Source organism: Labrus bergylta, chromosome 4 (assembly GCF_963930695.1).
Source record: "Labrus bergylta chromosome 4, fLabBer1.1, whole genome shotgun sequence".
Lineage (NCBI taxonomy): Eukaryota > Metazoa > Chordata > Actinopteri > Labriformes > Labridae > Labrus > Labrus bergylta.
In genome coordinates, this window is record NC_089198.1 from 4663917 (window position 1) to 4681539 (window position 17623).

Genomic DNA, 17623 nt, shown 5'->3' on the forward strand with positions numbered 1-17623 from the left:
GCGAACGTGCATTGTTGAGGTGTTACAGGATCTTGAAAAAAGAGAGACTTTTTGTCTATAAAAACGCTGTAGAAAATCTGATCGAGGTTCTTTTTTGCTTTGCTAAACGAATCCACGTCACTCTGACTTTTGAAATCCCATTTTGGGACTTAGTCTCTGAGCCAAGATCTTTTAAAACTTCAAGTGTCTACACTCACAGGTTTAGACTTTGGTCTTTGAGTTTTGTTTTCCTTTTCCATTTTTTATATTTTTCTTTTACTGTTTTGTATTTGCATTTGGAATATCATTTGAAATGTTTTTATACATTTTCGGAAACTTTTTGAAATCATTTTCTGACTGAAATCATTTACACCACAAAGACTGGAAGTTCCCCTTAAAGACCCCGTGAACCTCGGAAGGTAAGTAGTGAGCAGTCACACCACGGCACACTTGTCTTACTGATTTATATTACACACTTCATACACACCTAACATCCTAGTGAGGGGAGTTCACAGTTATTCCCTCTCTGGGGGGTAATCTAGAGTCCTATACCAGGGGTTATCCTTGAATCTAATTATTCTAGAAATGAATGTTAGGCAGATAATCCTGGAGCTGTGATTTTAACTTGTTCATCTGTCCTCCAAACGGTGTTAGAGGAGTCATTTTACATAGCTCCTTCCACTAGGAAAGAGTAGACTAGCAGGTTGGTAGGAAGTGAGCTCTCATTTAGTTCAATAATTAGTTAACTAATGTGTGGTGAGCTCCCGTTAGCTATAGTAAAGTTATTCACCCCTTTTTGCATGTTCAGGACATGCTACAACGTTCCTCTCATTAACCCTAACCTAAGTTTCTATGTTAACGGTTCTGGTTATAGGGATACCGTCCACTGCCCACGCCTGTTTCTCTGTAGTAGATGATGTTTCTGTTGTTTGTTCCTCTCCTCTGCCTTCTCATTACTCTGCACAGGCAGCAGAACTGGTGGCTCTGACTGAGGCATGCAAACTGGCTAAAGGCAAATCTGTCACCATTCTCGCTTGCTACGCCTTTGGCGTTGTGCGTGACTTTGGCGCACTCTGGAAACATCTCAAGTTCCTCAAATCTGACGGTAAACCCATCTTACACCACCACAAGGTAGCTGCCCTGTTGGAAGCCATTTTGTTACCTTCCAGCATTGCTGTTTGCAAATGTGCTGCTCACACCTCCTCCCGTGACCAAGTTTCTCTGGGTAATGCTCGTGCAGATGCAGCTGCAAAAGCTGCGGCTGCCACCACAAATTTCCTGTTTGCACTCTGCCTCAGCCGCTCCTTCCCCCACAGCGTCCCTGTCTGCTCTACTTCAATTTTCTCTGAATACTTGTAAAGCAAACTGCATCATCCAAATGTGCTTTAATGTGATTTTTTGCTTCTTCATTTTAATAAAATGTTGTAACAGAGTCTGTAGTTTTATTTGTGAACAAAGAGAGACGTGAGACTAGAATTCAGGTTGATCAAGAGGATTCATTGAAGTCAAGAAGTCAAAGTCAACTTTATTGTCAATTTCAAAATATGCCAGACATACAGTGGAATTGAAATTGTGTTTGTCTCCGTCCCACGGTGCAATACAACCAAAATAAGGTAAAATAAGATAAAATAAAATAAGGTAAAATAAGATAAACAATATTTACAGTAATAAATTCTAAATAGTGCAAAAGGTACAAAACAAAATGGTAAATAAAATAAAATTTAAAGAAAAAGTAAACTTGAAATGTGCAATAAATGACAAGTTTCACAGAGCAAAGAAACAAAAAACTTTTTTTTAATGTGTTTTGTTTTTTAATCGTATATATTTACTTTATAAAGTTGAAAATCATACCATAACATATTTTAGACTCTTTAATGTCAGAAGTAGATATGATAATGGGGACAGTAAGGGGTTAATAAATGATCCTCTATGATGAATATAATCAGTCCTCCTCGTTTCATCATTACAGTTGTTGATATTTGACTGATCAGTCTATTATCACACTGAGCTGTTACTGCTAATACTACACATACTTTTACCATTATTACTGACACTGTAGCTTTAAATCTATTTTATTCATTGTTGTTGTTGTTGCTCTGTTTGTCTCTCTCCTTCTTCCTGAATCTCCCTCTATCACACTTTCCAGCTTGGACACAGTGTCATCAGACGGCTGTTCATCATGAGTCTGGATCTGCTCGAGGTTTCTTCCTCTTGAAGGGGACATATTATGAAAAATCCACTTGGGTAACCTGAGTGTCTACCGACCCACAAAATGTGAAATAAACCCATCCAGTCCTTTGATTGTGGTCTGCATAAGTCTTACAACACAGACAAAAATTCTCCGTTTCAAATTTTCTCTCCTTGTGACATCACAAGTTGGATTCAGGTAAAACAATACCCTCCCCTCATATCTCCACCCACACAGAGCGTTCTGAGAGAGCTGGTTTATACAGGGTCACAAACCTGCTCTGGGGCTTGATTCATGTTTTATTTTGACCAAAGCACAGCACAGATGGTGTCGTTAATGTTTAGAGAAATATCTTAGAATACGGTGAATGGAAAAGAAACTCTTGTATTTTCTTCAGGATCAGTGAAAGAATTCCTGGAGCTGCGTGTGAGACAAACCATAAAGGAGATGTGTCAGGAGACGTTGATGCTTTTGATGATCGTGACGACATATATGGATTTAATAAAATGTGCTTTGCCTCTGTGCACTTCCTGTCAGCACCTGTGTGTCCGATCGGACTTAAAGCCGTTCATTATCTCTTACTGACATTGTTTCCTCCTCTTGATGCTCGTTTGTGTTGTTCTTACTCCCTGATGTACGTCATTTCAACAAAAGTGTATTTCTTCAAAAAGCACGTAGTTTATTTTCTTTTCTTTTCTTTTTTAAATACAAAGTGTACTGGTTGTGTACTCACCATTGTGTTGTGATGAACCAGGTATAAAAACTCACTTTTGGCACCAGCAGCCGTTTATTCTGATAATAACAGAAGAAAGATGAGCACGCTCACACAGACACTTTGGTGGTTAACAGCTCTAACATTCACACAGGGACAGGATAATGCAGACAGGACAAACATTTAACGTGTATATAAAATGTAGGTCTCTGTCACAGCCACTTCTTTGGTAGTAAGCTTCAGTATTTACTTAAACAGAGAGCAGAAAATCAAGCTAACTGTTGGTGAAGTCAGCTACACCACGACAACAAATGATGAAGCTGAAACTCAGCTAGAAAAGCATAAAAACATGGAGAGTTGAAATAACTCAACTAAAACAAATCAATATCACCACAAAAGTCTTTGATAATTATTTTAAGAGGATCTCTGAAACATGGCACATTAATAAAACTTACTTTTACTCAGAAAAACTGACTTATTTCATCGTTTTTTAGCGGAGCTCTTAATAAGTCAACTCACCACGGAGAGTGTAACCTGGCAACAGGGCACGGGGCTCATCACGCATGTCTGCAGGGGCCCCAGCAGAGGGCGCTCATGGTACTCACAAGCTAAAAGCTCATGGTCACAAATACATTACTGATGGCACACTACATTAAGATACAACCAAACTAAATGATATGACGCAACATGTGCAGTGGGGGGTCCAGACTTCTTTGACCGGGGTGGCCCAACTGAGAAAGCGACTTATGCCGGAGCGGCCCAAAAGTGGAAACGTTTTCAAAAAATTCTGACTTTGTGACTGATAAACTGTGAAACTGTGTCTCTACACTGCAATAAACATGTGTCTTACACATCCAGGAGTAAGGCTGCTTCATGCTGGCACTACTCTTTCAAATTCTGTCTTTTAATCACAACAATAAAACATCCCTGAAACATGGGAAAGATTCAGAAACATCTCAACCTACTACCAAAGCATGACCTTTTCTTACTTCTACCTTATCAGGGCATATTAAGCAAAGCATATCAAGATCATAATTCATGTTCACAACTTCCTAACTTTCAGCGTCTGTGCTCTCCTGCTCTCGGCTAATAAATGAACCAGTGGGAATTAATATTATCTTCTTATTCACACTCAAGCATTGGATGCAACAAAGACAATTCAACAACTTCCTCTCTTTCTCTCAATAAGCAGTAATTAGGAGGGTATTTAGGAAACCGCCTAGTTACAAGTTACACCTACACACTACGAATCCAGTCTAATACAATAAATCCCTCTTTTTTTTAAGATGATAAGTTCTGGTTAAAATTCTTTGAGAGAGCGTCACAGGTTAGTTTTAGACACTCCATGCTGTTGAATCATACTGCAGATGTTTCCATTAATGTTCCCATTAAATTCATATCAGAGAGGATTGACTGCGTTAAAGACAAACACAAACTGAGTTTTGGATTTCATCCCCCAGCCTGTTAGAAATTCTGAGGATTTAAGAAATATGTTTTCCATTGTAGCCCCTTTAGAACGGTTTAATATTTGTGCATTATGAATCATGTAATGGTCCCTCTATAAACATTAACTTAGATACAAGGTGTATGCTACTTTATAAATTAAATGACTTACCTTTACTGACAGCCATATTTGAGTGTTGGAGAGAGTAGCTGATGTGTTTCTAAGCTGAAGAAGAAAAGTTTTTAGTCTGTCTGTGGAAACACTTCCTTAAAACTGCACGGAGCCTCACTCTGTTCACTTCTCCCAGAAGCATTTCTTCTTCTTCTTCTTCTTCTTCTTCTTCTTCTTCTTCTTCTTTGGATTTTATTGGCAGCTGGCATCCAAAAAGTTGCATTACTGCCATCTGCTGGATTTAATTATTACTCACTTTTCTAAATCCTCCTCAATAAACCTAAACAAGCATCTTCGTCCTCTCCCTCTCTCCCCACACTCCAAAATACTTTTTAAATCTCTTCTTACGAGTCCCTCTCTCTCCATTTCTGACATCATGTTCTGTCTATGTGTTAAATACTTTCTACATTTAATAACTATGTTCAACTGTTTCTGCTAGATTGCATATCTCACAAAGACCGGATGAATGTTTTCCAGTGATATGTAGAGAGCTATTTAAATGACTGTGACTGATTCTTAACCTGGACATTACGACCTCCTCTCTTCTGTTGCTCCCTCTGTATTTTACTTTATCTATTTCCCTCTGAATTGAGTATAAATGTCTTCCCTTTGTCTGATTGTTCCGATATTGTTGCCATTCCTGTTTGATTTTACTCCATGTGACTTGTTTCCCCTCTGACTTAGATCATTTGATGTTAATATCAATCCTCTCTTTCTTTACAGCTTCCTTTGCCAACCTGTCCACCTTTTCATTTCCTGCTATACCTGAATGTTCTGGAACCCACATGAACATCACATCTGTCCCCTGTTTAACCACCTGGGAATGTGTAAATATGATTTCATATAATACATCTTGACGACTGTGAGATGATCCTGATTGAATACTGTATAAAGCGCTGACTGAATCACTGCATATCAGCACTTTCCTTCCTTTCATTTGCTCAACACATTCTAATGCAACTAAAATGGCGTACAACTCTACTGTGTACACGTTCAGGAAATCTGACGTTCTCTTCAGTACTTCAACCTTGAACCTTTTGGGATAAACGCAGCTGATCCTGTTGCATTTGTCATCGGGTCTTTAGATCCATCTGTGAATACTTGTACATGATCTCCATATCTCTGTTCTATGTGTTCATAGAATTCACTAACTAAATCAACATTTCTTTTTCTTTCCTTTATCTTTAGTAACTCCAAGTCTACTTCAGCTGTCTCAAGCAGCCACATTGGAACTGGTGGCCATAAAACAGCTGGACTGATATCCTTGTCATACACTCCCATATCTCTCGCCACTCTATCCCCGATCCATCCAAAACTGGACTTTATTGTTCTCTCTTTTTCCCAGCAATCCTTTAACACTGCTTTTGTTGGGTGACTTTCTCCAAGTCCTCTCAAGTTCAGCCAATAATTTGCTAATAGCTGTTTCCTCCTTAAACATAGTGGCATCTCTCCTACTTCTACCTGAAGTGCACATATTGGAGATGATTTCACTGCCCCACTACATATCCTAAGAGCCTGTGCCTGAATCATTTCTAGCTTTGCAAGTGTTGTCTTTGCTGCAGATCCATATACCACACTCCCATACTCAATCCTAGTTCTAATTAACGCCACATATATATATTTTAAGGCAGCAACATCAGCTCCCCAATCCATTCCTACAAGACATCTCATTACATTTATTACTTTTTTGCATTTATCAACAATATTCCTGATGTGTTCCTTCCATGTCAACCGGACATTAAAAAATACCCCTAAAAAACTAAATGAGTCAACTCGTTCTATCTTATTTCCAAACAATGTCAAACCAATATTCTCCCCAATTTTCTTTCGAGAAAAGAACATGATCTTTGTTTGTTCCACAGAAAATGTCATTCCCCACTTTAATCCCCACTTCTCAACTAAACTGATCCCTTTCTAAATTTTATTTACAATAAATTGTATATTCTTTCCTTTTTTCCACAATGCTCCATCATCCACAAACAATGACCTTCCTATATCTGCTGGGATATTATCAAATATATCATTTATCATAATTGAAAATAAAATCGGACTTATCACACTTCCCTGTGGTGTTCCATTCTCTACAACATACTTTTTAGAATCTAAAGTGTCATCAACTCCGCGAATGAATATGGCCAGTTGCGGAACATCTGTAATGTCCGTGCTTTCATCAATTGCAACTGAAAACGCAATAAATGATTTTACTTTGTGCTTCAATTGGCTGTCCAAATCTGCCGAAAGATCAGAAATCCTGTCTGCAATTGTGTTTCTTGTCAGGCTGATATTTGCAAAAGCCTGACGCTTTTCAGGGCACACGAGCTCTGCAGCCTTCAGCATGCATGTCTTCACAAATTCACCATCACAAAATGGTTTTGAAGTCGTTGCAATTTCATAAGCAATAAGGTAGCTGGCTTTCACTGCAGCATCATTGATTTCTCTGCTGTGACTAAACACAGACTGCTGTTTCTTCAGACAGGTCAACAGTTCATTAACTTTATTTATTCTCTGTTGTCCTTGCAAGTGGTGGTATTTGTCAGCATGAAGGGTCTCATAGTGGCGCCGAAGGTTGTATTCTTTCAGCACTGAAACATGCTGTGAGCACACCAAACACACAGGTTTCCCATTTACTTCCGTGAATAAAAAGGACGATGACCATTTTTCTTGGAAAACTCTGCACTCTGTGTCCACTTTTCGTCTTTTTGAGATTTTGGGGCAATGAGAGTGCCAAAGCGCATAATGTTCAAAGTATAAGGCAGAACGACAAGGTAGCTCCGGGCAAGCCGTACTACCTGTTTATACTTGCTCCCTGCTCAGCCCCGGTATAAAGTTTGCTTGCTTAACATAATTGCTATTGCGACATCTAGTGGACACATTTAGAACAGCAGTTTCTTTCATTGAAAAATAGCAGCTCATTTTACGTTACATTCCAAAACGACTTCCAGTTACACACAATTGTCCAGTAGTTCAATGTACGACAAATTAATCAGTGCCAGCCAATGCAATCCATGTAATGCTAGGAAGGATTTTTTTTTTTTTTACAATACTGTACTTCACAAAATCATCTCGCGGGCCGGATTAAACCCGTTCACGGGCCTGATCCGGCCCGCGGGCCGTACGTTTGACACCCCTGCTCTAAATGATTATTTTACTATTTCTACTGAAAAATAGTTACCGTAAAATCCAGAGTATAAGACACACTTTTAATACCTATTTTTTTGTCTTAAAAGTTGGCTGCGTCTTACACACCGGTGGGACCAATACACCAGTACAAAATACTGAAACATGCACCGTCATTACAGCGGGTGCAGCAGCCACTATCACTGTAACCTGACGTGATTAAAAACACATCCCCATTCAGTGTGTATTGAAAGCTGAGTGCACGCTGTGCTGGAAAAGACAGCGACACAGACCAGGCTGGCTGCGCAACTTTTTCCACATCTTTTCTCCCTCACGAGGTCATAATCATGCATTTACAGAAACAGTGGTATAATGTTCCATAAATAAACCTTGTGCAGCGCTCTTTTGATTGAAAGAGTCCTATATTAAAGTTAAAGAGTGAGCAGCGGAGTCGGGCAGCGCGACTTGCAAGCTGGCAGGTCTGTGTTAGTGATGTGTCGGTCATTAACGATTCGTTCAAAACGAACGAATCATCTGGGTGAACGAACTGAACTGAATCACTTACTGAAAAGAGTCGTTCATTTCTCAACTTCAGTTGCCCTCTCCTCTCTTCCGTCTCGTGTCTCAAAGCTCCCGTTCACAGTACGTTCAGTGAACGAACTGAACGAGAGCTCCGACGTGAATCACTGAACGAACTGAACGGGAGCTCCGACGTGAATCACTGAACGAACTGAACGAGAGCTCCGACGTGAATCACTGAACGAACTGAACGAGAGCTCCGACGTGAATCACTGAACGAACTGAACGGGAGCTCCGACGTGAATCACTGAACGAACTGAACGAGAGCTCCGACGTGAATCACTGAACGAACTGAACGAGAGTTCCGACGTGAATCACTGAACGAACTGAGAGGGAGAGAGAGACTCAGAGCTCCCGTTCAGAATCAGTACACACAATCACTTTCACCACCCGTTTTTCATATTTTAGGTTTCACTACGCAAATAAAAGATGTACGCAAATAAATATTAGGTTATTAATTATTTTTAATTAGATAAAATGAAAACAATAAAAAATAAAAGTGAGAAACATAAATTAAAGTGCATGGCCATGCATTTACATCTACAGTTAAGACATTAAACAAAGCTGCCTAATATATAATCATAGTTTGTTTAAATAAAGCAGCCCTTGCCAACAAAGTAGCCTAAATTAGCCTATATTATTATTTTAAAAATCTGCTTATATAATTTAAAATATAACTGTTCTGGTACAGGATATATTCGTTGCCATGCATATTTTTTGCATGTAGCCTATATTAAGTTAAATTAATTGTCATTCATGATAATGTTTGCAAACTGAAAGCTTCATAACAACAAGCACATACATTTTCGCGACACCCAGCTTAATTGTTATTAATTAATGATCGTACAAATCATTGACTGACTGGTGAAAGTGATTGTGTGTACTGATTCTGAACGGGAGCTCTGAGTCTCTCTCTCCCTCTCAGTTCGTTCAGTGATTCATGTCGGGAGCTCTCGTTCAGTTCGTTCAGTGATTCACGTCGGAGCTCTCGTTCAGTTCGTTCAGTGATTCACGTCGGAGCTCTCGTTCAGTTCGTTCAGTGATTCACGTCGGAGCTCCCGTTCAGTTCGTTCAGTTCGTTCAGTGATTCACGTCGGAGCTCTCGTTCAGTTCGTTCAGTTCGTTCAGTGATTCACGTCGGAACTGAACGAACTGAACGAGAGCTCCGCCTCCTCTCTCTTCCTCTCAGTCAGTCAGTCAGTGAGTGATTTGTGTTCTGAACGTACTAAAACAGGGGTGTCAAACTCATTTTAGCTCAGGGGCCACATGGAGGATAATCTATTCCCAAGTGGGCCAGACCGGTAAAAATATGGCATAATTAAAAATAACGACAATTTCAGATTGTTTTCTTTGTTTTAATTTGGTACAAAATAGTACAAGCACATTCAGAAAATGTATACATCACAAATAATCCTATTGCAAAAACACTTCAAATAAGTCGAAAATTGTGCAAAGTGTGCAATTTCAAGAACAATACCTCAGCGATTGGAACTTAAACTTCGTCTCAGTGTATCTACAAAGGCACATAACTTTGAGTCTCAGCCTATCTGAGATTGAACAAAATACAAACATCTCTTCTAGGTATCAAATACTTAATTTTGTCATTTCCACATATTAATCCTGGGCTAACCAAACCATACAAACTGAGGTAGAAACTATTCAATAAGGTTGAGTTACTCCTTGCCTTGTAGGCTACACTATTTATTGATAGAAAAATAAAAGCTGTGCATCAACCAAACTTATGAACTGAAGTGACTGACATTATTATAGTAAATCCCACACGATTCACTTTCATTAAATCTCCACAGAAGACATTCATGTTCACATCTATATCAGGGTGCAGTGTCTCATGCAGCATTTTTAAGTGGGGTTACCCACTGTTTATTTTACTCCTGAAACCTGGCATCTTTTAGCTTTCACAAGTGCATCAATATCAGGCGTCACATCCTGAGTGGCAGCCAATTTCAGAATTTCAATCAAGTGCTTGTGCGTGAGCTTTGAGCGCAGCTTTGTTTTATTGATGCTCATTACAGAGAACACTTGCTCACAAAGATATGTGGTTCCAAACATGCACAACACCTTTTCAGCAAGGGCTGTCAAGTTGGGGTAACCTGGCAAGAGATTCTGATAAAATGTGTCCAAGCCAGCTGCGGCAAATTTGCCCTTCAAATCTGAATCACACTGCAAGTCTATTATTTCAAGTTGAATGTTGACGGGCAGATCTGCGGCATTCGCGGTGAATGGTGAGCAAAAAACTTTGAAGTCTTTTTCCAGTTCACCAAAAATCTGAAAGCGTTGTTCAAACTCCCGCAATAGTCCTGTTATTTTGTCTTTGAACCGCTTCATGTGTGCAGCATGTTGGGTCGCGCATACATCTTTCAGACAAGGAAAGTGAGAAGCATCACCACCCGCGAGTTGTATCTCCCACAATGACAGCTTCAACTTGAACGCACATATACTGTCATAATACTGTGTGACAACTCTGTTGCGCCCTTGCATCATTTTGTTCAAGTTATTCGCGTGCTGTGTGATATCCACCATAAAGGCAAGGTCCTGCATCCATTCTGTGGACTGAAATTCTACCACTGGTTTTCCCTTTTTTTCCATGAACTCTTCAATTTCCCCTCGTAAATCAAAGAAACGCCTCAGCACAGCACCTCGGCTTAACCATCTTACCTCGGTGTGGTATGGCAGGCCATGGTTGTGGTCGTTCTCTCTGAGAAGGCTGTCAAACTGACGGTGATTCAGGCCTCTCGATCGGATGAAATTAACAGTTTGGACGACCACCTTCATGACGTTATCCATCTTTAATGACTTGCAACACAATGCCTCCTGATGCAAAATACAGTGAAAAGTCCAAAAATCACGTCCTCCATTTGCAGTCTGCACTTTCTCTTTGAATGTTGTCACAACACCCGCTTTTTTCCCAATCATTGACGGCGCACCATCTGTAGCCAGGCTGACAGCGCGGGATCAGTCCACTCCGACCCTGTCCAATGCTCCGATGAGGGCGGTGAAAATATAAGCCGCTGTTGTGGTATCCATCATTGGCACCAACTCCACAAACTCCTCTGTGATGGTCAAAGTGTCATCAACTCCGCGAATGAATATGGCCAGTTGCGCAACATCTGTAATGTCCGTGCTTTCATCAATTGCAACTGAAAACGCAATAAATGATTTTACTTTGTGCTTCAATTGGCTGTCCAAATCTGCCGAAAGATCAGAAATCCTGTCTGTTTTTTTTTTTTTTTACAATACTGTACTTCACAAAATCATCTCGCGGGCCGGATTAAACCCGTTCGCGGGCCTGATCTGGCCCGCGGGCCGTACGTTTGACACCCCTGATCTAAGTATATTTGAAGTATTATTTAAGGTTGAGGTATGTAGTGTTTTATATTTTGCTAAAATATAATAACACAGGGTTTTTTCACAACCAGAGTTGATAAGCTTTCTTTTAAAGCAAACGATGTGGATTTTATTTAAACAATGTTTATTTTATTTATCTACCAACTGTTAAAAAAGGGTAATTTAAGAGCACGGAGATGATAGTTTAAATAAGTATCATATGTGACATGCAACTTTAAATATTCATAGAGAATTATGTCTCCTTACTGAAATTACTTGGGTTTATTATTGTTACATGTCTGGACATGCATAAAGGTGTGAATAACTTTACCTATAACAGAAGCTCACCACCCATTAGTTAACTTGGTCATTCCAGAATTGGAGGACAATTTAGCCATCAAAACTTTTGAAAAAATTAACATTTGTTTTCCAAATTTCTGTTAAATATTTAAAAAAAACACAAGTAATAAACCATCAAATAATGTGATTCGTCCAGCTCAGGCATCAAAGACACATTTTTTATTCGGTGTTTTCTTTGTTTTGTGCTGCGTTTGGTGCAACTCTGTTACAGATACTCAGGAACCTGTAAAACGTGTATTTTTAAATGTTGCTTAAAAAACCCTTCACATTAAATAAACAGAGGCACATTTACATTGAATACTGATTTAAGAAAATCATTTAAGATTATTTTGATAAAAAATGACATGGTAACAGGGTCAAAGAGTAACAGGGGTGAATGGATACATTACTTTAGACTATAAGTCATGACATAAATGTAATAAATAAACACAGGATAACAGGAACATTGGTGATATTATTTTAAAGGTTTCACAATAGGTGTAAAAGAACTCTGTAAAAAGCCTGTTGCTCTTATTTTAGTAACAGGGTTGTAAATCTGTGCTAATGCTCAAACTTTTTCTTACTGGTAGATGCTACCTGTACTAGCAGTTATGCTAGCTGGCAAAGGACAATCTAAGATATATAAAGAATAAAAAGAAAATTGTCTTATTCTGATCAAATCAGTAACAGGGTTGAGTTGGTTTCAGTGACACACTCAATTTAGACTGAGAATGTGAAAAATAGAAGCGAGCACTTAAATTTGGTCTAGCCATGGTGTTAGCATGTAGCTTAAAGATGTCATTTCTGCTGAATCATGTTGTTTCCTGTTCTTAGTCTTCTTCTGCATTGCTTAAATTGTTTTGGTAACAGGGTTGCACGCATGTTGTGGGACACAACCTTGAGGCATAATTACTATTATTAAAAATATGTTCATGGTTAAACAAACAGTATCAGCAATTACAAGAGAAATATATTAATAAAATCATGTAAAAAAAAAAGTAAACTTAAAAACATATTTTAACTGTTACATTTGATATTAAAGCTGGCCATTGAGAGGGTGGGACAAGAGAATACAGCCACTTTTAGGGGTGCTTGGGAGATATTTGGTTTTTAAAACCACTTTCACCACAACTCTCTTTACATGTTGTCTCAGGACACATACAATTTACACAATAACTGGTGTGTTTTGGGATTTTTTGCACAAATAATTTTAATTTTCATGGGTGGGGCAGAAAACTTTCCTAGAACTATGTGAGGGCTCGCTCCCTACCAGCTGCTAGTCTACTCTTTCCTAGTACTGGAGCTATGTAAAATTACTCCTCTAACACCCTGTCGAGAAGAGAAGACTTATATAACAGCATAGCTCTAGGATTATCTGTCTCACATTCATTTCTAGAATCATTAGATTCAAGTATAATCCTTGATTCAGGACCCTAGATTAGCCCCCGGAGGCTCTCACCCCCGGAGAGGGATTAACTGCAACCCTCCTCACTCGGAGAGTAGAAGTGTGCCGTGGTGTGACTGCTCATGCTTACCTCCCGAGGTTCACGCGGCGTCCTTAAGAGAGGCTCAGGTCTTAGTGGTGTGAATGATTTCAGTCAGAAAATGATTTCAAAAAGCTTCAGAAAATTTATTGAAATAACTTCAAAAGATATTCCAAATGCAAATACAAAACAGTAAAAGTAAAAATATAAAAATGTAAAATGTGAAATACAAATTTAAAAGCTTAAACTCCAGAGAGTAGACACTTGAGGTTTTAAAAGATCTCGGTCTCAGAGACTAAGTCCCAAAACGGGGATTTAAAAGTCAGAGTGATGTGGAGCCCTTTAGAAGAACTAAAGCTTTTCCACAGCACTTTTATAGCCAAACTGTCTCTTTTCTCCAAGATTCTGTAAAACCTCAACAATGCAGATTAGCAGATGCGTGATACATCCGCAGGTGATACCAAGTTCATATGTGGTTTTAGCTTGAAGACCGTGAACCAGGCAGATTCGCAGAAGTGTTATACACCCACGAGTTTGTATGTGGTTTTGCTCAATGCATGGCACACTTGTTCTGACCTCACAGGTGCGTAGGCGCCGTGGCATGATTGACAGGATATGTAAAAGCAAAGAAAGTAGTTATGACTATATGACATATGAGTTAAATGATAAATGGATTAAATGATAATAAAAGAAAAGAACACATCGGGTAAAAACAAATTCATCAATTGCATAACTCTGATCTTTCAACATTACATACTTTCACAACTTTTATATTTTTGATGACATTTTGTGGATGAAAATAAAAATCGTCCTTTTTTTAATTTCCTCTCCGCTCCATCCAACCATCTGCATAGACGGGCTGCAGGGCTTCTTCTCTATACCTTGGAGGATACTACAGCTTTGGTTGGAGGCACTTATGTGAGTCATGTGTTTCAAAAATGTTCTTAGTTTATTTGTTTGAAATGATAACAATAGAAGGTGAACCAAAGTAAAGCGAGCCACACGGCCTCAGCAGGGTCAAACACCATTTAGAAGATTGTAGTGGGCAGAAGATACCGATGACACAGATCTCAAACTTTCAGAACTAAGAGAGCCATTTCAAGCTTCGTGCCCACATCCATCAGGCTCATGAATGGCTGATCCATTTGTTCATTTATTTTTAACACCACTCTTTTAACCTTTCATAACAATTGTCATGCTTTTAATACAGCCACTTGTATGTGTGTGTGTTCTTTTGTTTGTTTGTTTTGTTGTACTGAGCTGTATGCACACTGATGCTTTTTTTACACAACTGAAGTTCCTAACAGATAAATAAAGATATTTGAAATTGGGTCTTGCAGACTGCAGACAGATACTATTGGTCCAACTGGCAAACAAGACCTTGTGCTGAGCTCAGCTCGGCCGAGTGCAGATATGCTCTTGCGCAGAGCTACACATAGACAATGAATGGTCTTGACAGCAGCGCGTAGCCCCCACCGCGTCCTGTCTGAAAGTCCCTTTAGTCTTTTAGTTTTGTGTTCAAAATATGTCTAAAAGAAAAGGCGAGAGTAATTTGAGAATCAACAGATCAGTTTTAAACACTGACATTATAATGTACATCAGGTCGGATACAATGAGCTGTAGTTATTTTTTAAAAAACGCCACAGCCCCCAAAACCAACCCACCCAAACCAGCCCCCACAGCCCCCACAGCCCCCAAAACCAACCCACCCAACCCAGCCCCCACAGTCCCCACAGCCACCCCAGCCTCCACAAGCCCAATCGCCACGCCAGCCTGCACACCCCCCACCACCACCGCAGTCCCCACAGCCACAGCAGTCCCCACCACCACAAGTCCACGACCAATCTTTTCGAGCACTGAAGGGCTCTTCTCTGCCTCTCTTCTAGCCTTCTCTTCCTGTTCTTCCTTCTGTTTTTTCTTTTTCTCTTCTAATTCTTTAACCCTTGCTTCCTCCGCTTTCTCATGTTTTTCTTTCATTTTCCTCTCCAGTTCCTCTTTCTCTTTCTGGATTCGCTGTTTCTCCTTCTTGGCGTCTTCCTGAAGTTCCTTTAATTCTTTCTCATGTTTTTCTTTTAGTTCCTTCTCCAGTTCCTCCCTCTCTTTCAACATTTGCTCTTCTTTCTCTTTCAGGAGTCTCTGTTTCTCCTTCTTCGCGTCTTCCTCTGCTTCCTTCAATTCTTTCTCATGTTTTTCTTTTAGTTCCTTCTCCAGTTCCTCCCTCTCTTTGCACATGTGCTCTTCTTTCTCTTTCAGGATTCTCTCTTTCTCCTTGGCATCTTCCTGCAATTCCTTTAATTCTCTCTCATATTTTTCCTCTATTTTCCTCTCCACTTCCTCCCTCTCTTTCCTCATTTCCTCTTCTTTCTCTTTCAGGATTCTCTGTTGCTCCTCTTCAATCGCCCTCTCTGCCTCCTGAAACATCTCAGTGGTGTAATGGTTTCCTGTGTTCTTTTCTGTTATTTTTCTGATCTTGTTGAGCAGCTCTCTGGTCTGAGAACGATCAGAGAGGTTGTTATCAAAGACGTGGTACTGGTTGTTACATTTGGTCACAAGCTCCTGCAGGTCTTCGCTTTCCTTCAAGAACTCCTCGATAGGTTTCCCACTGAGCAGGTCACCATGGGTAAAGAGAACCATGCTGTATTTGTCTGCTGACTTTCCAAAAATGTTTTGAATCTCCCCCACCGTCTTCTTTTCTTCTTCTGTGAGTCGGCCCAGTTTGATGATAATCAGAAAGATATGTGGTCCAGGAGAAGCATAAGCAATACACTGGGAGATATTTCTACGTGTCGTCTCTTCATCTGTATTGGTGTCAAACAGACCTGGAGTGTCGATGACAGAAACCTTCTGTCCATCCAGCTCACCATACACCTTAGCACACTGCTTGGTCACTGATTTAGGGGAGAAAACCGATTCAAAGCACTCGTGTCCCAGGATGATGTTTCCTGCTGCGCTCTTCCCAGCTCCGGTCTTCCCCACCATCACGATCCGGATCTCTTCATTGTTGTACATGGTTGTTTCTGATTGGATGAAAAGAAATGAAGGAACAACATTAAGGACTATAGTTCTCCACTTGATTAGCCAAACCAGACCTTATCCAATTATCCCGTTATTTTTGTTTTGTGTTTTTAAACAACCGGATTTAGATCCAAGAAAAACTCATCTGATAACTTTAATCCTGTTGGATTAACTTTGAACAAACGGGCCCAGAGGATATTGTCTAGCTAGCTCTAAATGATCTATTATCTTACTGCGTTTGATACAATAAATTATGCTGTATGATAGTGATTTTCAAAGTCACTGGGTTATGTTAAGTTATGACAGAAAAAGCTTGGTAACCAAACTGTATGAGGCTGTATGATATCCTACAAAACAAAATTATATGTTATGACACATGAAGATAGGAGCAGCAACATCCAGGATCTTCTAAATGTTTCAGGGCCTAAAGAGATGTATGTCCAGAGGCACAATTTAAACTTATAAAAAAGGAAATGTTCCAAATTAAAATGCAAAGAAAGCCACTCGGGGTTTGTAGCATCGGTAACACTTTAGATTAAGGTCACAATAATCACCATTAGCCAGTTGCTTATTAGCATGTTCATTAGTTGCATACTGGCTGTCGTCATTGAGAGCTTTATAGTCGAGCCAGATCAATAAATCTGTCAGCCGATCGGTACTAATTTTATCTCTGATATGCTGATATAACTAGGTTTATTCAATTTAAGTTTATTATTTATTTTTATATCATTTTTTGATAATTGTTTATTTCCATAAATGCTTTTGTTCAACTGTAAAAAAAAAAAAAAAAACTTGTCTTCATTATAAATCTTTATGACAAGTGTTTTATAACCGCTCAATGCAATAATGTGTGTATATCTATTTCTATCCATAAAGATTGGAGATACATATAAGAAAGATATCGACCAGATATATCGAAATGTTTTCTCCCTAAAAACGATATCGGCATCTGCCCCAAAAATACATATCAGTCGGGCTCTACTTTATAGTACCTTACTCTATATGACCATAACTCATAGCTACAAGGCCATTAACTAAGAGTTTGCCCTCAGTACCCTCCTAAATACTGCTGATTAAGAGAACGTTAAGAAGTTGAATCAGAATCACATTCACCTTTATTGGCCAGGTATGTTTACACACACAAGGAATTTAACTGGTGAACTTTGCTCTCTATGTACAAGTATAACATTAAATATCAACAATAAACACAATAAGCAAAGACTGTACTGCCCTTTCTGCACGTTCCAATG

At 39.3% G+C, this 17623-nt stretch overlaps 1 protein-coding gene and 1 long non-coding RNA gene across 2 annotated transcripts in view; one reads left to right on the forward strand and one right to left on the reverse strand.

The window, feature by feature from the left end:
* On the forward strand, positions 1-2703 carry LOC110003650 (uncharacterized). Its single transcript, XR_002278912.3, has 2 exons — positions 1-398; positions 946-2703. It is a non-coding gene; the product is annotated as an uncharacterized lncRNA (long non-coding RNA).
* Positions 2704-11163: 8460 nt separating this feature from the next.
* LOC136178923 (GTPase IMAP family member 7-like) overlaps positions 11164-17623 on the reverse strand; it is an 8258-nt gene continuing 1798 nt past the window's right edge. Inside the window, exons 2-3 of the mRNA XM_065953360.1 lie at positions 15068-16375; positions 11164-11348 (exon numbers count right to left, since the gene is read on the reverse strand). Of these exons, the coding sequence (XP_065809432.1) occupies positions 11164-11348; positions 15068-16375 (1493 nt within the window). The remainder of the gene's footprint in view (positions 11349-15067; positions 16376-17623) is intronic.